The 23042-nt window shown below is 34.9% G+C and overlaps 1 protein-coding gene across 6 annotated transcripts in view; it reads left to right on the forward strand.

Moving 5' to 3' along the window:
• DACH1 (dachshund family transcription factor 1) overlaps positions 1-23042 on the forward strand; it is a 354874-nt gene that overhangs the window by 166483 nt on the left and 165349 nt on the right. For all 6 annotated transcript variants that reach the window (XM_048934295.1, XM_048934293.1, XM_048934294.1 and 3 more), the window contains exon 3: positions 21981-22142. In XM_048934295.1, the coding sequence (XP_048790252.1) occupies positions 21981-22142 (162 nt within the window). The remainder of the gene's footprint in view (positions 1-21980; positions 22143-23042) is intronic.

Below are 23042 nucleotides of genomic sequence, written 5' to 3' on the forward strand. Positions count from 1 at the left end.
TATACTTGTTGTTTTGGTATGGTTTCTGCTCTCTTTATTTCTGTATTTAAGTGTCACTTTATTTTACATAACATGCAGCTCAGGATCTTTTTCAGAGAAGTGAAATATTTTCAGGGTTGTAAATTGACATTTATTTTCTGTATGCAGGGATATTGGTATGATGATGTGATATAATCCTTCTTCATTACATCAGATAGTTCTGATTAGGCCGCTAATTTTTGCCCATTTCTCTGTCTTTTAAATAGAATACGTACAAACCTCTTCATTCAGTTTTTCAAAGCAGAGCGATTTTGAGGTTCCTCTGATTTTTCCCCTTTAAAATTTCCTTCTTTCCTTCTTTTCACTTAACAATGCTGTATTTTTTAACAGATGTAGAAACACAAAGCGAAATTAAAGCTCAGTTTAATTTCACCTACTGCATTTGCTTTTTAATGTACTTTTGGACAGATTATTAGTTTCATGCAGACTCTTTAATGTTGATGCATTGAGCTCAACGAATTTATTATTTCTCCTTATTCTTAAGATGATGACCAGACATTAAACTTTTATCCCACCAGATCTAGCTAATCTAGGAAATCTGGGGGAATCCCATTAGGTAATGTTCTTTCAAGGAAAAATGAGTAACTGAGCATTTGTGGATAGATAAGTTGCACATTGAGAGAGATTTCCAATGCAAATATTGCCCATTATTTTTTCTAACTGCATTTGCTTGTGATAATGTCCACTTTGCCAAATGTCTAAAGACCTTTAGAACTACCTTCCTTTTTTCTCTCAGCTTCTTGATGTTTACTTGCATTTAATTTTTTAAGACAGTGTAATAATTTTGTATTGCAGCGTATTTCTTTCATATATTGAAATATCTTGTAGGTACGTCACCAGCTAAGCTTTTAGAAACAGCTGCCAAATAAGTAAACGAATACAAGAACATTTCAGAATATTTTTTTTCAATATTGATGTCTGAAAAAATACCTACAAAATGAAGAGTCACTTTTATCATAGTGTGGATATTATATTTTCAGTGTATGGAGTCCAGAAGGATATTTTTAATATCATTTTGCTTTTCCTTTGTCTTAACATCAATTTTCAGCATGTTTATAGAACTAGGTTTCCATTATTCTCACCACTATGCCTAATGGGCATTCAGTATTCCTTGCTAACTCTGTGTTTTGTTGCCACCCTCTACTTTTTTCAAGAGGAATATGCTGTGTAATGGGATATGGTGAGAAAAGAGCTCTCTGGGCACATATGTTAGCACTGTGTCAGTCTGTCCTACATGCCAACAGCATAGGAGAAAGCTGATAGATTTTATTAAGTTCTCTTCAGAGTTGGGAGCGTTTTCAGATATTCCTACATTTCTGACTATGACCTCTGTAAGGTGGAATTAAGAGCACATTTACAGTACAAAAGAGATTAGTCATTTTCAGCCAGGATGAGTCACTGTTATAACATGGCAAAAGAGCTTTGGTCCTTGAATTAATACCTCTGTGTGGTGCATGTACCATGCAAACGCGCTAATTCAGACATCTCAGTATTACGCTCCACTAAATGAAATAAATAGGCCCATAATCACTGCTGAGTATCATCCCTTTAAGTTTATTCAACTGAACAGAAATACATCTTTCTGAGCATGTTTGAGAGTCTCTGTATGCTCTAATGAATTCAAATTTCCAAGTTTGTCTGTACAGGAATAAAAAGCACAAATTCTCTTATTTTTTGTGCCAGCCACTTTCAGTGACACACTGGATTCTGTAATAATTGAAAGTTGCTTGGACAGTCGCTGAAGTGGTATTCTGCAGCTTATTCACTGGGATCTTATCCGTGTGTATACCTGAAGGGACAGTACAGAGAGGACAGAGCAAGGCGCTTTTCTGTGATACCCAGTGCCAGGACAAGAGACAGTGGGCACAAACAGGAACACAGGAGGCTACCCCTGAACACTAGGAAGCACTTCTTGCAGGTGACAGAGCACTGGCACAAGTTGTATGGAGAGGCTGTGGAGTTCCCTCTGTGTAGATCTTCAAGTGCCACCTGTGCGTGGTTCGGGGCACCCTGCTCTGGGTGTCCCTGCTGGAGCAGAGTTTGGGCCAGGTGATCTCCAGAAGTTCCTTCCAACTCTAGCCATTATGTGATCGTGTGATTTTGTGATAACCCTTCAAGACTTGGCAATAACTTGTGGGACCAAACACTGAATATTTTCAGTCATCGTACTGATTACCCAGTTTATATTGGTGAGATTTTATCACGACTCAATTAATTAGATGATGAGTATTTTTTGGCAGTATATGCACTGACATTAAATCTAGTTTTTGATTAAAAGGTGAATATCAATATTGTGAAATCAGTTTCCCTCCCTAACTTAATTTTAAGAGGAAGTGGAACAAGGGAAAAATTAACTCACAGAGTATTTAAAGAAACTAGTAGAACATGAGAGAACTAATAGAATTCAAAGTAAGTTTTACTCTGTTTTGTGCAACAGTATCTCCTGGAGGTATAAAACAATCTGGAGGTAATAAACAAGACATCCAGTCAGCAATCTGCCTCTACAGACAGTTAGATTAACTGCAGTATTAGTGATTGTATGTTATAAAAAATGCTAAAAATATATTTTGCAAAAGATTGTATAGTTTTGAATTGCTTCAGAAAAATTCCTGTGTGTTCTGCCACTGGAGTATTTAAGGACATGAGGTTTTTCAATGGCATAATGATTGCCATCAGGCAATTTTCTCATGTCTGTACGCCTATTGCTGCTTGCTAGCTTTGATGGACTTTGTTGTTCAAATTTTTTGAAATATTAATAGAAATAGTGTTTAAAAAGAGAATGAAAAAGAGTGAAAATTGAGGAAGAAAAAGAATGTCTAACAGAAATGAAGCTTTATTTTTTAAACTGCAATGCAAACAGTATATTTTCTTGATGTGTATTTTGCTGAGGTACTAATGTTTAAAATGTTAACTTTTAAAAAGTAATAGTTTTTTTTTAAATAATGTAAGCTTAAAGGATTTTAAACAATTGTGCAGTAATTCTTTATGAATATGAAATTAGCTTTATAGGAAGTATGTATCTAGAATTAGAATTCAAAAGTAGTGGATTCATTATATTCCTTAGTAACTGCAAGCATCCAGGTGTAAATATCTTCACTATGTTTTCACAGTCCAAGGGAAGAAACTTGCTTCCCATGAGAAATTACCTTTTAGGAGGAGAATCATCTGCCAGAAGTTAATATCTGAAGTACAGATGTTGAAAACTTAGCAAGTCATCTTCTTCCATAGCCAGTGGAAAGAGACATTTTTAGAGGGTGATACATTACACTGTAAGGCCACATGAATCACCCTCTGGAGATGCCTGTGTGTCTTCACTCCCTACAGGCGACCTAAATGAAGAGTTTGGACTGAAAGTGCAGACCTTAGAAAGTTAATAATAAATTTGATGATAAAGCCGTAGGTAAATTATTTTAGAAGTGTGGATTCAGAACTATGTCTGATGTTGTCCATTAGATAAATCTGTGGAAGTAGTTGATGTGCTTTAAAGTGTTTGAAGAAGCACTTTATTTATTTTGAATATAGTAATAAGAACTTTTCTGAACATTTGCATGACATGCTGGGGAGAGATTCTGTGATTATATGTTGTGTATCACACGTGCAATTTAACAGGCAGCAAAACCACATTTTAGTCAAGGATTGAAACCTCTGATACTCATCTTGTTTCACTGTGAGCTGTGCTTGTTATTGGTTTCTGGTAACTAGATATATGTCATGTATGTATATATTACTTTCAATACACTTAAAAAGCTGATAAGTTGTTCCATGTGATAATACTCTAGATGCTATTTAAACAAGCAAATACATAGTATTTCTTGATGTTAACTCTAATAGGATCTCTAGTTTTACTTTTATTCCAAGAGTAGTCCTCCAGTGCTGTAAACAAGGAAAAAAATTCAAAATTCTGCTACAGTCCCATTGTAGTTATCTTGCTCCCTGTGATTTGCTAAAGCTACCGCACCACTGCCACATTCTTTTAGCACATATTCACACCACGATGCAAATAACTTTTAACTGCTTTGTCTAAAAAATACACACACTTCCCAAAACAAAAACAACAAAGAAAAAAGTCCTGTTCTTCCTTCCTTCCTTCCTTCCTTCCTTCCTTCCTTCCTTCCTTCCTTCCTTCCTTCCTTCCTTCCTTCCTTCCTTCCTTCCTTCCTTCCTTCCTTCCTTCCTTCCTTCCTTCCTTCCTTCCTTCCTTCCTTCCTTCCTTCCTTCCTTCCTTCCTTCCTTCCTTCCTTCCTTCCTTCCTTCCTTCCTTCCTTCCTTCCTTCCCTCCTTCCTTCCTTCCCTCCTTCCCTCCTTCCTTCCTTCCTTCCTTCCTTCCTTCCTTCCTTCCTTCCTTCCTTCCTTCCTTCCTTCCTTCCTTCCTTCCTTCCTTCCTTCCTTCCTTCCTTCCTTCCTGTCCACATTAATTTTCAGCATGCTGTTATAGTAAGAGAATCAGAAATATTTATAAATACCAGATGTGTCGGAGTTCTCTGGCCTGTAATAGTTGGCCACATCTAATATTATTTATTCCATGAATTAATTTTTTCATAGTATTATCAGAAGGAAGATGCTGGTAATCTTCATGTCCAGTTTTACACTTTTAAAAGAATGAATGTTCCACTGAAATATAAATCCTGACATTATACTGAAAGTTTTTTATAATCTTTATTTTTCTTCATAGTCATCAAATTTAATTGGATTGTGTATCTATTAAAAGGTCTATTAAAAGGAAAAGTTATAATCACTTTTGTGTAAGGCTGTACTTTACAATCACAGAAGAAATTCACATATAGATGATCACTTCTAATATTACACATTGCTTTTATTTTATTTTGCCATTGTTCTGAATCTCCTAATCCATATTTACCTTCTGTGTTTCAAAAGGGAATCAAATTGGTTTTGTGGTACATTAATGTTTTATGCAATATTCCATAGAGAACATTAAATAAAAATAAAAGAAAAAGGTTGACCTCTAACACTTACACCCATTTCTTATGTCGAACTGGGAGATGTTGAAAGCTCTGTATGGTCATAACCCTTCTATCTAACTGTGACCCTTCTTAACATTAAGCAGGTGACTCGATTAAACATAAATCAGGCATAAAATGCCCTGCATGAGGCAGCACAGTGAATCAAGCAAATTATTAAATGGCAAAACTCATTCTGTGCTCTGGGCAATGTAAGCTGCCAGCACTTATACATCAAAACTTCACTCAACGTAAGATTGATTTTATTTTATTTTGTTTATTTTAATTCCCTACAGCAAGCTGTGTTAGTTGTGTAAAACGCTGTCTGCATCATTACATTCCTAAGGAATGCTTTTCTCTTTAAGCAAAGGCTGATCACAGTCTTGAGCAACATAATCTATGGCTAAATGTGCAGTGCTAGAGCTGCTAGAGCTAATCCTTTGTACATTAATACTGAAACTTAAACTTCTGTTGAGGTGTAGTTTTGTTTGTGTGTATACACGGTATCAACATTATCAAAAATAGGAGCACCAAAGGAATAGCGTTAGAAAATTGAATTACCGGTGGCCATTGAAGATGCTTCCCAGTTTCAATAAAGTCACTGGGATTAAGTGTGTAAGTCCAATCTTAAGACTAGAATGAATTTTTATGTAAGATGATGCATGTCTTCTTTTCACAGTTGCTTTTTATGCTGCCTTAAAACATGTCAAAATAAGCCCCAGCAGAGAAGCCTAAAAGGAATGTCAGCTCTGTGGTTATGTAAATCGAATTGAGTGCTTTACAGCAGGTTTAAGATTTTTATAACTTAGGAGTTGTTAACAGCCAGCTGGTTTGTATCTGTTTTTTATGGTTATTCTTGTCATAGGCAGCCTCCACAATTTTTAATTATATTTTATGGTATGTGTTTTCCCTCCTATTGAATCCCACAGCCACTCTTTCCTTCAAAAGATATTTTCCACTGGGAAGAGAAGAAGCATTGCTTTGGGACTCCATCATTAGAAATACTGTTGCATAATTACGTACTGGTAACAAGAGTGGAGTGTGAATCTCCATTGCAGGTCTTTAACTTGCTATGCCAGTATGGAAATCTGTAGCATTCTGTACACCCAGTTAGGAAGTTATGCCTGCAGCTCTTGGCTCATACTGTTGTCTTCTGTTTTTAAAGAACTGATTTACAGTTTTTACTGTATTCACAGTGCAAATTTGTCTTTACTTCACAGTTCCATTTTGAATACAGGCTTTGTGCTTTGCATATTTGATTGTATTCCATGTCCTGGATCACCACTCATTTTGTAACATACATTCTCAAAAATGTTGTATTTTAATGACTGGAGCAGTGATAGTGGACAAAATTAATCTTTGAAATGTTTTAGATTATAGTCTGATTCCCATCTGAAGCAGAAATAATTCTGAAAACACAGAAGAGCACATTTCTTTCTCTGGAAATAAAAATACCGTGCCTGACAGCCTGAAAAACCAATGTCTTGGCTTTTGTTATACTTTGAAATATTTATTTAGATATAACTATGAAGACATTACCAGAAACTGTGTTCTTGACTGTTTTACTGTGTTTTCTTAGTTTATCTTGTGAGTGAAAGGAAACAGACCACTATCTAATTGTCCTTAATGGTAGATCTTGCTATTGAAACGCCTCCTCTCCTGCAGATGTAATGATGTAAGAGCTAGAGTCTTAAATAATTAATCATGTTAGAAAGCTGTTTGTAAGGTAGTTTAAAGATTGTTAAGCCTGACAACCGTAAGAGAGCAGGAAAAATACTATAGGACTTTTTTTAGGCACACTTAGAGAAAATTAGTGCTTGTTTTTAGCTACAGTCTAAAACAGTTGCAGTCAATCTCACTTGAAAATGGTGTTTTGAAAGTGCAAAGCAAATAATACATGCTTTCGTGTTGTATTCCAAGAATTGATTTGCGTAATCTAGTTTCATTATTTTAACAGACTGAAATCAATAGAAATATTATCATCATACCTAATATATTCAGACATTATGACTCTATAGATCTTCTTGTGTTACACAATATTATATTTAAATTTGAATGTTAAGTGTTTGTCCTGACCCACTTACACTGTAATGCACAACGCCAGCAGCTTCCTAACTACAAATTCAAGTATCTCTGTCTCTTTCATGGTATTTCTATTAATTTGCAGAGCTACACAGAAGCATTCCTCCATGCCAGTAAATATAAATACACTAGTTACACACTTACTAGAATTGATTGGTTTCATACATCCTTCTTTTTTAATGCAAATCAGTAGAAAATTCAGATATCCTAAAACCCTCCTTCAAAACTATAAAGTTTGAATATTGGTAAAAATGCACTCTTTTTACCAGTGTAGATATTGGACATTTTTTCATCTTATTCTTGATACACATTTTTTTTCTAGTATTAATCTTACTTAACACCTCCCAGTAGACCAGGTTGTTCAAAGCCACATCCAGTCTTGACTAGAACTCCAGGGAGGGGGCACCCACAACTTGTTTGGGCAACTCGTTCAATAATTATAGAATAATAGAATCATAAAATGGTTTGGGTTGGAATGACCTTTAAGATCATCTAGTTCCAACACTCCTGCTATAGGCAGGGACATCTTAATCACATTGTTCCTCTTGTCAGAACATTTTTAAAATGTCTGATGTCTTTTTTTGTACTATTAAATTAGAAGTACACAAGTTGCCCTGAAAGTAGTGCATCCTATTTATTTCCATGGAAGCTACAACAGTTACAAAGAGCATAGCATCGCTTGATAGAACAAATTCTCAGCTACAAAACACTAATTTTTTAACACAGTCAACCACCATTAGGTATACATTTTTTATCAGTCATGAACAAGAGCCTGCATGCTGTGCTTGTAAACATCTGTACCACCTGAGGTAACTCACTATTTCAGGCAGCTGTGATGGCATCACTGCTAGGAAAATGCTGCCTGTACAGTCCACCTTCCTGAACAGATGCAAGTCAGAAGACTCCAAATCTGGACTATACAGTGAGTGTTGTAGTTTAGTCAGCCAAGATTGGCAAGGTACTCCAGTCTTCAAACTAGTATGGGTATTGTGTTGCAGGAGAAAGGCTATCACCTCTGACACCCTGACTCTGGAAGTCTGACTAAGTCATGATGTAGCAATCAGAGTTGATGGTTTGTCCAGGTTCCAGAATCATCTCTTTCCTATCCCCAAACACAGTGCACATAACTGTACACACTGAGGGCTGTGTCTTGAACTTTTTCTTTGATGGAGAATTCATGTGTCAACAATCCATGGACTGCTGCTTGAATTCCAGCATGTAGTGGTGATGCCTCATCTTGTAACTGGTAATTCAGGAAGCTGGCACCTTCAGCCTTGTATTGGATCAATAGGTTCTGACAGACGTGTATGTTATTCTTTCTGTTCCTCTGTGGGCATTTGTGGAACCCACCTGGCACAAACTTTTGATATTCTAATGTTGCCAACATCATTTCCAACACACTGAAGCCAATATTTAGCTCATTACACAGTTCCCTGGTCATATTCCATTGGTTTATGTGGATAAGCTGATCGAGAGTCTCTTCATTTCACAATGAGAGAACTGTACATGACCATTCAGAGCATTGCTTGTCTTTCATGTCATGGTCACAACCACAGAAATGTACCACTCACTACTTCACTGTGCTCGCATCCACTGTTTGGTCTCCAGAAACAAGTGTCTCCAGAACCAAGTGTCGATGAATGTCAGTGGGTACAATTTTTCTGCATGGAGGAATACAGCACTTTTCCTTCATGCACACTTCTGTGTCAAGCACCATTTTGTCAGATTGCCCCTCTTCTGCCATCTGTCATGTGGCAAGAAGATGTGACAGAATATTGGTGGGATGGTTCAACCTCTACTAATATACCACCAACATCCACCTCTGACATCATCAGCCAACATCATAAAGTAGGAGGCATTCATTTAGAACAGCAGTTATATGTTTTTTTTTTAATTCTTATTGCCCTGTTTTTTGTAATATGATCCAAAGATAAGGTCAAATCGTTATATGCTCTCTTGATAGCATTGTCGGTGACTTAGAAAGAACACATTCCGCATTTAACTAGCTCTGGTACTAACAGAAGTTTAGGGTTTATTTATTTTAATAAGCCTCTAAGCATCTGTCATTTTTTTGACAAATAATCATACAGTGAGGAAAAATTGCTAGAAATTTCACCTTTAGAATTTTAATTAACTTGAATTTGATTTGAAATGAATTCCAAGTTACTAAGAGATCTTGTATCTTATAAATTGATTGTTTTGTAAGGAAAAAATGGCAGGTAAACTAATAACAATCTAAAACATTTACTTTTGAATTTTTGTCTTCTTCTCCAGGTCTGAAAAATTGTGCAGTTTTGTGGTGAATTTGAAAGCAGTGTTTCTTTGTCAGTGTTCCTTTGTGCAGTGTGTACTTCACTCTGAACTTGTGTTCTCCCTTAGATAAGTCTGATATTCATTTTGCGGACTTTGTTTGACTTTACAGGTTTTGAAGCAGGGCTGATAACAATATTAGTATATGCTTGGCACTTTTCCCTTTATAGCTTTGTGCAAATCTTAGCTGATTTATTTTAGGAAACCCTGTGTAAGCTATCCAATACCTTCTGGTAAAATCAGAATTAAAATTCAGGAGTCTTTTTTCTTCTAATTTTTTCTTCTGTCTTTAGTTGGAACAACCACATTTTTATTTAAAGAGGGGATCTGCCTCAAAACCAGTTCAGATATTATTCAGGTATTTTATTTCAGCGTAACCGTTCAGATTCTTCTTAATACTCAGTAAGGATTTATTTGGAAGGAAATCGGTCTATATGGATAAGCTGAGGTCTTGTGGGTGTGGGGGCAATGATCTGCTTGTATTTAATTTACAACTAACTGAAGATAAATCATAAGAAAATGGCAGTCAGGAGAACCAGACAAGCCATCAGCTGCCCAACCAAGCGACTGACCTAGGGGCATCTCTAAAGCTGCCAAAATAACTGTTTATGAAATCTGTCAAAAAGCCCAATCCTACTGCTAGCAAAAATATCTTCCGTAATTTTGCATCTGGGTCTTTCATAAGAATGCACAGAATGTGAAAAAGAAAGTAAATAAATGGTGATGTGTTTTGAGCATTTGGCATTCTACAGCTATTATTATTTCTGTTAACACTTGTGTGAAACACTCAATGCTAATGAAGAACCAATTTGGTGGGAGAGAGCACAGAGGTAGGAGCCTTCATTGAACTGAAGTTCAATTTTATTTTGGCTGTTTGTTAAAAGGGTAAGAGACTGAGGTGAGCTGATGCAACAGCCAGATTAAAGAAATGAAAATTGGTCCTATTAATAAGTTAATATTTCTGATAGTTTGGAGTACAAATGTTGATATAATCAATAAAACAAACAGCTCGTTTAAGAGACTGGAAATATTAAACTGGAAATATTCTCAGTAAAAATATTCAGTATCCCAGTATATCATCACCATAAGAGACAGTCTTTGGTGCTCTGAAATCATTCTGTATTCCATACACTTACATACGAGGAATATCAATCATTTATACTTAAAAGTAACAGTTTCCAAAGAAAGTATAAGATAGCACTAAGGGTTTCCTGAAGTGCAAGCTTTCTTATGACAAACACATGAGAACAGAAAAAAGCTACTTGTAAATATTTTCCTTCAAAAACTTGGTGATAGAGACAGTATTATATTGCCACTTTTGAAACGTATTTTGTATGGTTGAGAAGGGCAAGGTGTCAACAGCAAAGAGAGAAAAGAGCAAAGAAAAATTTATGTACACTTTTCAGATTTGATCATGATACTACATGCTGCATACATAAATGTCTACAATAGATAATATGTCATCTTTATTAAATATTGTTGCTGCAAGGACAGAATCATGCTGATTCATCTGCTTTTATTATGTGAAACCTTTCTACATAGCACCCACTGGTTAGCATACAGCCTAGATAAAATGTGGCTCTTTTGTGGCATGTTATTGCCATTGAAAGTCTATTTTGATAGTTAAGAGCAAATACTCCTTTTCAAGCTTGGCAAAAAAATTTAACATATGATAAATATGCCCAATTAAAGACCAGAATAAACTGAAAGAATGCTAGAAGTGGACATTTCTCTGATCACTGGCCAAAAAAAAATATATATCTCCTTAGTTTTGTGCATGCCATATCAGAAAATTCATTTTAGCAATATGTCTTTACCCTTTAAAAAAGTAATTCCTTTGCTCCCAAAACTGAGCATGTTTTTTAACATGCTTAACTGCCGATTAAGAATTCAGTTGTAAAGAAACTCGGAAATTCATCATAGGGAATTATCACAAACTCGGTCATTTTCCCTCATTTTCTCTTAAGCTTATGCCTCCCAAAAATTTTACTGTTGTGTACTTTAGTAGTCTCCTTGGTATATTTCATAGCTAATATGTTCTTCAGGCCACTATAGGAAGTGGCTACCAAGGCTTTTGAGTTGTGTCGTAAGAAATTCTCTAAACTACAAGCAACACAGTATGCTTGCCATTTTACCTATCTGTGTGATTTCCAACGTGATTTTAAATAAACATCACTATCAAATAATTAGAATGTGCACGGTCAGATTTCTAACACAGTGTAATAATAATGTTCATGTCCTATTTTCCAGGTGTTCCTTAGAGAAAATTTTCTGATTAGAGTTTTGAGAACTAGTAGTGTCTATAAAATCCCCCCCAAATAAACATCACTAACAGGAGCAGACAGTGTATGTTTTTATTTAAGAAGACAAAGACATATTCTCCGTCAGGGTGTTGATACTTTAATTGTTAAATATTGATATTGTACCTTACTGTTGGCTGAAGTTAGATTGCTTGTGGCTGGGGAAAAAAAAAAAAAAAAAAAAAAGAGTTATTATCTAGATACTGATTACATTTTTGTCAATTATTTTTATTACTCACTTTGTGCTAAGTTTGCAGTCCATTTTGCCAATCTCAGTGTGAGAGAATTGTAAAACATAGAATTTAGAAACCATAAGAAGGTCATAACCTAGAGTAATGAGAAATTACAGAACACATATCCCATCCCTCTATTCTGCAAATCCTGACAAGATGGAGAAATTTCCAGTAACAGATAGATTTGGGGAAAACCCTAATCTGTTCACAGCCTGTTCATTAATGCCTGAAGAAAAGATTAATTAAATTAACTGCTGTGAATTACAGTTTAGTTCTACCTGCAAAGTGAGAAATATGTGGAATACTTTTATCATATTTTGACTATTGATTAACGCCACCAATTTAAAGAAGAGCATGGTAACATAAAATTTTATATTTTACAAAGTACAGCTAGTGATATAAACTTAATTTCTCATTCACACATGATATGATGAAGATTTCTTTGGTCAGCGATGATCTTGTTAAGTTGCATACTTAAATCTTGTTAAGCTGTGTATTTGTTGAGTCTTGAATATTAGTCCATACTGAGGTAGAAAATTTGCTGTTCAGCTCCTCATTTCAAAGATTATGCCTTTTGGGAGCACATACAATCAATTATAGGAATCTAAGTTTGCTAAAGGCTTCAGTTTTTCTTAATATTGCATCAATTCCATCAATATAGTACATACTGTACAGAAGTTAGCACGTTTGTTTCTGTATTTTAACCAAATACAGTGATTATGTGTGCATAATAAATAGCGTATTTTCCCCTTTAACACCATCAGGGTCCTCAAATGTTTACTTATTGAGTATGAGATAATTCTGAGTTATAAAATGAATTTTTTCAGAGATGTCACACCACGAGTCAGAGAGTGAGTAATCGTTTGCTACGGAGTCATAACGTGGCCACGGTTTCACTTAGTGAAGATACATGCGCACCATCCCACTGTCATGGCATGAAAAGAGTTATGTGTGCTTCCCAATGTCCAAAGTCTGTGATTTGACTAGTGTTTTGATCTGCACTCAAGATGCAAAAAAAAGATTGCACACCCCAGAGATTGGTGCGAATCCGTGATCCGTTACCTGGTGCAACAAGTAGAGCATGGAAGTGAGAGAGGGCTGTCTGTAAGAATTTACTGCCTTTTAATCTGAAAGCAGGACAACTCCACATTCCCTGTAAGTCATTATCACAGCTACTTTGTACAGTATCACAGTTCTGCATCACAGTACAATAGTCTGCTATCAGTGTTCTGTAATAGTACATTTAGCCCTATGCCTTGCCTCTGGCGCAGCATGATGTATAATGGATTGACAAAACTTTAGAAAAAAGGAAGAAAGAAAGAAAAAGAAAAAAAAAGAAACAGCCCCATGGCCACCATGCAGATCTTGAAGGTAGTAGAGGAGATAGGACTGCCCCGATCCTTGCAGGTGAATTCTTTGAAACATGAAAATTCTCTCATCTTACTTTGTGCACTAAAACACTGACACACAGGCCTTGAAATAACTGGTAGATTTCTGGAATCTTTTCCTATATTGACTTCCGATGTTATAACGGTTTTTATACTTGCAAATATGGATACAAACAGCAATCCAAAGAATGTTACAAAATTTGTCAATATATGTTGTAATACGAAGGGTTGTTTTGATTGTTTTGGGGGGGCTAGGTGGAATATGCTAATTTTAATCTAAGCTTGACAAGATAGAGTTAGAAATGTGCTTCAAAAATATTTAAACTTTGGGTATTCATGTAGCATATTTTTACATTGTTAATAAATAATGCTGTATAAACTTTCTTCAAACTATCTTCAAGAAATAGTGAATAAGATATAGTGAATAGTAAAATAAGATATATTTCATGCAAAAGATCAGGTGTTTGTACAACAGTTGGTCTGTAGGAATGAATTTGGCAGTTCTGCTTGCAAGGTTGAGCTCTGAAGTTGTAGGGAGACTTCCATTGGGCCATCGGGCTTCTTTGACATTGTTCAGATATTAGTTTAATCAAAGAACTGTGTGCCATTACCCCAGGATCTGCGTCAAGCTGTGGATTAGGTTTATAAAAAAAAAACTACAAAAGCTCCTGCTGGTTGAAAGATTATGAGTACTTAGCTACATTACTGCTGTTACAGGCATGAACATGTCCTTTTGGTATTTTTGAATTGTAGCAGTGTTGCAATTAATTAATTGTGTCCATCTAGTTATAAATTAGGCTGAAGACCAAGGCTTTATTAAGTTCTACTGATTTTCTTATTCTATTTTTGACCTTATAATGAAATGCGTTTCTCTGTACAAGACTCAAAGAATGTGTCAATAAAAGACATCACAGTTAGTCAAATTTAAGAATGCTAATCAGGGAAATTCATGGAACACCAATAACTATCAGTAACTGTCATTATGTTAAACCTTTTAATTTCTTGTAACAGAGGGAACAGAGTTGTGAGAAAATGAGATAAAACACACAAAAAGAATAAAGGAACTTCTGTTTGCAAAAGGTGCAGGGAAGTTGTTCCCATAATAAGTCATTCTATTAAACAAGAGCCATTATTACACTCCAGCAATGCAAATGTGAAACAGAAAGTCTATTAGGATCTGGGCATCATTGTTAGCATAATATATTGTTAGTATATATATTTTCCTTTCACACATACCTCATTTTTTATGTTTTTGGATTGCATACTATTCCATTAAAGAGATTGTGGATCAAGATTTGACACGTAAGTAAAAGTATTTTTTATACTGTTCAAAGCTGACCTCTGCTTTTAAAAAGGCTTGATCTGCACTTTTTCATCTGTTTAGAAGCATACATTTTTGGTTAAGAAATTGAAGACAATCTCTTTGTCTTTTCCTAAGCTAGGGAGGTTGAGATAAAAAAGAATGCCTGCTTTAAAAGTCACACATGGCTGTAATTTAAGATTTTTTTTACCTCATTGTCCATAACAGTTGAAAGAAACCTTCAATGAAAGTTTATTAACTAGGCCAATGCCTGAGGCAATAAAGGTTCATTTATTACCAGTTTCTTGGCTGTTTTTCTTCTTCTATTTTTCAGTTAAACTCATAGCGTAAGATAATACTTCACAAAATTAAACCTTTGACCTTCTGTGGAGTTAAGTCGCCTTTGATTAGATAAAGTAACAATTTATGGTCCAGCGTGAGGTTGCACATGAAATGAATAATGCAATAGGCTGAATGAGAACTGAGAATCTATTGCTTTTGAAAAGATGGCTGTTTTTTAAGAAAGAATGTTCCCTCTTAATTGTATTGTTGTGAAGCTGTCTGCATTCCAGTGGTATTTTAAACTGTTGCTGAAAAATATAATATATAGCAAGGCATTTGTGCAGAGTGCATTGTTTATTCTGCCATGATTGCATTGAACCAATCAAACAATCACAGATTTGTCAGATTATTTGAAATGCACATCAAGATTATACATTTTACTCCTCATTACAAAGAAATAAATTCACAGTAAAGAATATCTTCATGGGATATATAACCATCAGTCCCATAGATGGTAGCTATTGGTGATAAAATCATTACATTTGCTGCTTTCTTTTTTTTTTTTTCCTCACCATTTCTGAACCTGCCAGTAGTTCTCTGAAATAAAATCTCAGTGTTAAGTTTTCTTTGCTTTCAGCAAAACAGATCAAAAGGACATTGCTTCTTTCTAGGTCCATGTTTTATTCCTGCAATTTATTCATTGCAGGGATACATTATATGTAAAAAAGTTTTTTAGATTTGGAAGTTGCTGTGGAAATTTAGCTCTTTTGCTTGTTTATTTTAAAGGCAATACCCAGACCAAAAAAAAAAAAATCATATTGCAATTTAGGAGTAGTTACAGGAAAAAGGTCTGATTAGTTCTGATGAACAACAGATGGTTTGAGACTCACAAACACTGGTTTGTGCAAGATTGGCAACTTCATTTTAGTTCACCATGTTAGTTTCACCACTTGTATCACGTGGTTGAATTTTTCTAAGTAATTCTTCTTTAAAAATGCTGGAAGTGCAATTAGTTATTCCACCTTTATTTATTTACATGATTCTTTTATTAATATCCATTTTAAGAATATTCAAAAATAATCTGTACGAGCAGCTTATGCTGAACCATCAAGCTGAGCAGGAAGATAAAACTAGAAAGGCCAGACAAGGATTTTGTTGTTATCCCAAAATGAAAGAGAATGACTATTCTGGGGTATGCTAGTATTGTTGTATAGAATCAATCCAGGAGAATTAAGAAAAATAAATCTTCTGAATGACTGTCAGATACCAGTTCTTTATACATAAAGGACTCTACTAATGAAACTTGGTGTATCTTAGCATAACATTATAGTACAGTGTGAAGTTCCCCATTCGACAATCTGTGTAATCAGATCTTTGTTCTCCTGAAGATTGCTTTCCCATTCTTGTTTTATGTATCACACTATAAAACACCCATTAGATCAGAGACTGAGGTTGGATCCTATTTTGTTTGAAATAACTTGGTGGCAGTGTAGTAAGCTACCAGAAACCTACATATGAACCGCAGAAACCCATGAAACCATTGCAACAATCTGCAGTGATCAGTGTCAAGTCTTCGGGAGTAACACTGCATTTATTTCTCAAGAAGAGTGTTTCAGATTATAGTAAGATTTTTGATTTTGCAAGAACTTCAGTACGAAATTTGGAATTAAGTCAAGAAAATACATAAATTATTTTCATGTCTGTGACACTGAAATAAACTATAAGAAGAAAGATTGAACATTAATGCAGAATAATGAAAGGATTTCTTTGAGAATTTAGATGCAGTTTGGATCTCCTCTCATGCAGTGAATTAAATGTTTATGTTGAATGAACTTTCCAGCAAATAAATTAAATTAAATGTAACACATTGCTGACTGTCATTTTTTTTATTTTCTATCTGTTGTATGATGAAAAGATGAGGAATCATGAAAATAGTATAAATGTCCTAAAGAAAGCGGTTGTGAAAATACATACATTTATTATTGGATTTCTTTATGTACCCATAAGCATGTATAAATGTGGTATATGTAGAGGAAAAAAGAACTTATATTGAGGAAGTTAATAATTACTAGGAATGATTATTAGGAATGGCAATTACTATTAGAAATAATATGAAGAAAGTTAAAAGTTAAATCAGTTACTGAAATATATTTGTAGTTTATCTGCAGACCAGGTTTAGGGATAAAATTCAAATTGTGAATGTTGAGACATATTTGATCCTGAGAAGTATGCTCATGCTTTATTTTATATTTTTCTTCCACAAATAGGATGTGGTGTAAAATCATCATCCCATAAAAACTGTAAGTTTTAAAAGCAGTCTCTAAAGGCAGGGAATAGTATTTGCTGGAAATTGTGTGTCTCCAATAGTACTTTGTACACTTTTTGAAAATCTGCCATTATATATGACAGCTTTCTTGGGCATTTTGCTTTTAAATCACTACATTTTTTTTATCCTGAAGATGTAATGTGTTTTGTCATTGTGTTTCATTCACTCATTTTTCAGCGTTATAGACCATGCATACTGGGCATACTTCTGGTCTCATTCTCACCCAGAAAATTCTGTCGTCACTAGATTTGCATGGGTGTAAATTAAACCAGAACTTGGCAGGAAATGCTTATGATTATATTTGGCAGAGGCAGCAGGCTGCAACTTTATTAACATAATTAACAAACACACCCAACAGGCCAAAGTAATCTAGTGACAGAAGAGGAAGGTCTTTGTAGAAAAGGATCATTCACACTTTTGGTGTTCTGCTTCTTGTTCTTGAGTTCCTACTAAGGCTTGGAGAGCTTTCAATTGAGTTGTAATTCAAATTCATGCGGTTCCTACAAGACACCTTGAGCAGTCTTTTGCTGATGAGTCTATAGGAACTGTCAGCAGTACTGAGATTACTTCAGAACCATGATGTTGAATTGAACTTTACTTTCTGATGTTTTGCATTTTGAATTAAATTGTTGGACAAGATTAATTGCATGCAGTAAGAGATTTAAATGAATAGCTTTATAAAGCGTTAAAGTTCTAAGTATGTCACATGGGAAAAAAGCTGTAAGGTTTAAATGAATAAGTGTATTTAATGCATAAAATGCCTAGGCTAATTTTTTAATTCCTTTACTAACATCTTTTATTGAAAAAAACATACTTTATTCATCCATCTTAGTTATACTGCTGTGGTTGTGGTAATTTAATATTCTTGCTCTTTGCTAATCTTCTGGTTCAACAGAAGTAAACAATAGGTTTCATAAATTAAAAATACGCTCTTCAGAACATGCTTTTAAAGATAAAAAACAAGGCTGTAAACATTTATGACTGAAACAAACTAGATTGTTCAAATACTGCCATGATGTATCATGTATATCAATATGGCACTGATATCAGTTAGAATGCAAACAAGGTTTTAAATGATGTGCCCCTTCATTTCAGCTGGAGAATCCGCTTTACACCATCTGCCTATCAGATGGTTAGGAACCAGGACTGCGTATTAATGCCACATGTTCGATTTTCTTTCCTCTTGTAATGGTTAGATTCATATTGCTAATAGCTGTGCATGAGCACTGTCGATGAAAGTTGTGTGTCTATGGAGTGATGAGATATTTATAAAGCTGCCTGTCTCACTGCATAATCAGCAGGAAGAATGCCAGACATAAACAACTTATCAATTTCAGAATATTAATGACAGCCAGCACTGACTTTAATCCATTGAATATTTTGGCCTGGACACTTTTTAACTGTCCAGATAAATTTTTGTAAAGAATAAAAAGTAACTAAGTGGCTGTTCAGTGTGATTCTTATTCTGTTTTCCATTGCAGTTGCCTTTATAGATGACTTATCTTGTATTGATGATAAAATTTCTGTAACGAAAAACATACACCTTGGAAGTTCTGTGGCTACTTGCTGTAAGAGAGAAGTGATACTAATTAATGTTAGGTCAGAGGTCTTTTTCAAACAACCAGTTTAAGAAATAATTGCAAGTATTTACCCAAGCACATGTGAACTTTAACGTTTATAATTTTAAAATATACATATGGACAAATATAGATTTTACATAGCATCTTATTAATCTCTTGTATTTGTGTTATATATTAGGGCCTCTTTTGGTGAAACAGGTAGGGCAGTGTGCTAGCAAGAAATTTTTGCTCTGTTTCATTCATTGTACAGTGCACCTTTGATTGTAATGTTGTAATGCCAGGGGCTCTGGTGACTGGCTTGGACCTTCCTTGCCATTCGCTTTGCTGTATTATGGCAGTGGAATGATAGCAAAAAATTATCAGTAAGGCAAAACTGTTGTAAGGTAGAATTGCCATGATTAAGCTACATTTCTTTGGATTATTCCATACTCAATCCCTTTCCCACCCCCATTTGTGCTTGTATAAAAGAGACATTTCAGATTCTTGCAGTTTAAATTAATTGCTGTGTGGCAAAGCAATCATTTCAATTACTTACACAAGTGTATGAGAGTCAGAATAAAATTCAAAATTTAGTTTCTACTTTTTTTAAATTATCATTTATTTTTGCAACCACTGTTTTGAAAAAAGTATTACAGATCTAAGCTGTGTTTTATTTTCCTAGTCCATATCCAGAGGCTATGGTTTCCTCTACAGAGAAACACTACAGCCTACTTCAGAGAAAAGGATAAAATGCAAACATTTTTTGCAAATTTTATAGCAAAAGAGAGAGTGAATTTTAGCAGTTCTGCAGTGGGAAAAATAATATTTCTCAGTGAAAAACTGTTCTTCCAGATGAGCTCACAAGTCCAATGGATTATCTGTTTAATATGGTGCTTATACTAACACATGGAATTTCTTAACAACTGGTCTCAGAGTGCAGTCAAAACCAAAAGTTTGAGGCCTGCTCTTGTAATTATAATGGTGTTATATATTGGTATTTGGATATTTCTCTACAGGTTTGTTCTTTAAATATGCTAGTTTTAGCTTGTGAGTGGTGTATATAGAAAAAAAGGAAGCATAGGATATTGTATTGTTTAATGAACACAGGATGCAAACCCAGGTTCAGAGGTGCACTGTCCCTTTCTTGGTGGCCTAATTTAGGGACTGTAACCAAATCTGTATAATGTATAACTTCATATCCTTCCTCTGAGATAAAAATATCATTGGAAGTAATCCATGTCATTGTCAATATCTTCTTAAAGATCAGAACACACACATTATGTAATGGAAGCAGAAACTAAAATAAAATGAAGTTCATCCACGTTTTGATTTCTTTTAAATATTATTTTTTATTTTTTGTTTTACTTTAGTACTTCTCCCTGAAATAGCAGTTTTCTAAATAATATTGATCTGCCGGTGCAGAATGTAATTATCACATACTTGGTAATTCTTATTGCACTTGAAGGTGTTGGAAGTCTGTTTATGAGACTGGAGTTGTTTGCTAATGCTTATGCAGTCATGCAGAGAAATTAGGGAAAGCGACCTTGAGTTAAGACATCATATATTAAAAGGTACTGTTCATGCCACCATGTTTTCTCCATGATGGCAGAGATTCTCTCAAGGTCTGTTCACCTTCTGCTTTCTCCCCATTGAGTGGCCTTCTTTCTCTCCCCACTGCTAGCTGAAAACATGGCAATAGTGAACTTATTTTTCATTTAAGAAGGCAAAAGAGACAACAGAAGGATCTGGGTGGCAATAATAATAGAAATATTTACCTCATCAACTTGGGATTATTTGTTTATTGGGTCCTTCCATCTAAAGTGCACTCTTCCTATGCTGAGCAGAAGCCTAGGCCCAGTATTAAGTAGTGGAGTTAATTTCTCTTGAGATATGCAACACACTTCACACCTCCTAGGCTAGCTGAAAAGCAGAGAAGCAGACTCCTTTGAACTAATTAATGTGAGATTTTTGAAGCTGTCTCTCCTGTCAGGGCAAGAATTTTGGTTCCAAATGTCTCAGGGTCTCATACTCATGTGACAACACAGGTTGAGGGTATATGTTGGTAGCTTTATTGCATAACACTTACATAGTGGAGTGCCTTCTCTTTAATGTCTTACTTTTAATTTTCTTTAATTTTCATCTCTACTTCCTTGCTTAATCATGCAGGATAAGCAGAAAGTGGAGATCTTTTCCTGCATAGCTCTTTTGAAGTTTTGACACTGACTACTCTCCATCATCACCTAGGCTCGGGCAAAGCGATGGGAGAGAGAAGAAGCACTGCCTGGAGACAGCAGACAAATTATTCTGCCTCAAGGAAGAAAGCAAAAAAATTAAAACATTGCATAAAAACTGTAGCTTGTTTTTAGTTTTGAAGGCATTACTGGAAATTTTCTGTTAATTGCTTTAGACAGAGACTTCTCTCATTTTTGGAAAACATTTTTGTGTATGGATGGATGGAAGAAATGTGGTTTGGTAGGAAAAGCACTTGAAGTACCTGATGGTGGCTTTAGGTTAAGGATTAAATAGGTTTAAGAGATTGTATTCTTGTTGATAAATGACATAATGCCTTGAAGTTTTTGGAAAGCAAAGTTCTACCAAGGCTCTACAAACCTTGTAGTTACCTCAAAGTTCTGCTTAACTAACCCTTCTTATAAAAATGCTTCTTATGAGGGCCCACATCATCTAGATGTTATGTGGGAAACAGGAAATAAATGTCTATATTTTTTTCATCTGTTATTCATAAATATGAATTATAGACTTGTGTTTTCTTTTTCTTTTCTTTCTATTTAACATGGTAAAAACACTTTGCATCTAAAAGGTTTTTTTCTAGGTACGGTTTAGTGGGTGTTCACCTCTTCTTAATGAGACATTTTTAGACCATTTAGACAAGTTAAATTTCATTTCTGAGAGCATATATTTATAGATACAGTTAGTTTTGACTGTGTTCTAACTGCAGTTTCTGAACACCGAGTAAAGATTCAGGTGGATGCAGTACATTTAGAAGTAACTATCTAAATAGGATGTGTAGCATTTGATTTGAAAAAAATTGATAACCTTCAAATGAAATGAGTGGAATGGTGAACACTGCAGTATTCTCTGTTTGCTGTATAGGCAGTGTGAAGGAAAAGTAGCGGTCTTAATCCCTACAATAATGATGAATCATAGAATAATGTGTATTAAATGTTATTCATACTTCTTTGCAGGCTTGACAGCAGCAGCTGCAGCAGCAGCAGCTGCCACCAATGCTGCCATAGCAGAAGCAATGAAAGTGAAAAAAATTAAATTGGAAGCTATGTCCAACTACCATGCAAATAATAACCAGCATGGAGCAGACTCTGAAAATGGAGATCTGAATTCAAGTGTTGGTAAGTCTCAGATACAGCATTATTATTTATACATAACACTCAAGAATTTTATTAAAATGGTGATCCTCTTGGCCCTCCTTCTGAAAACTTTGATTTGGTGTAAAGTGTTGCATATTAGTTTTCCTTTTTTTTGTTTTGTTTTGTTTTGTGTATGACCTTTACACCCATGTTCAGCATTGTTACTATTACAAAAACATTCTTTCCTTTACAGGTTACTTTTGCAGACTTCAGTTAATATTTTCCATGAAGGAAAGTGGTTTGATTGCTTAGAGTTCATTTGTCAAAGTACAGGTGGGGTGACAGATGATGGTGTCAAAATGAAATTTAACAATGTCTCCTGCTCAGTGTGCTGGGTATCGACTTTAGGTAATTCAGAACACAAGCTTGAAAGGAAAATATTTCATACTTTCATGTGCCCTGTGACAAAAGGAAAACATACATACACAATAAATTATTGCCATGCTCTGCAGTTCCTATCATATTTTATTTTAATAAAAACATTCTTAAAATGTAGTTAACAGGGTTTTCCATTTCTTAAGCAGCCATCAGCAACTCATGTTCTTTCTCAGAAAGAATTGTTTCAGTATACTTTATTCATTTGTTTGGACGATTTGTTTTGCTAACGCATACTTCAAAGCGAGGGTAACTTTTTGTTGTTTTTGATTAAATCTTTAATCATCTGTGTGTGTCTGCTGTAAAAGGTTTTGTTATGCCATTTCATTGTATTGGTTCCTTTTATCATGTTGAGACAGTATTAACTCAGCAACAGAAATTCAATGACAAAGAGGTATGTTCAGGAGACTGGAGGCAAGATTGGTGTATGTTGGAATAAAATGGCTGAAAAAAGGAGTTCTAGGGTTTTTTTTTGTTTTTTTTTTTTTTTTTTGCTCTTCTGTTAAA

The sequence above is a fragment of the Lagopus muta genome, chromosome 1, assembly GCF_023343835.1.
Source record: "Lagopus muta isolate bLagMut1 chromosome 1, bLagMut1 primary, whole genome shotgun sequence".
NCBI classification, from domain to species: Eukaryota; Metazoa; Chordata; class Aves; order Galliformes; family Phasianidae; genus Lagopus; species Lagopus muta.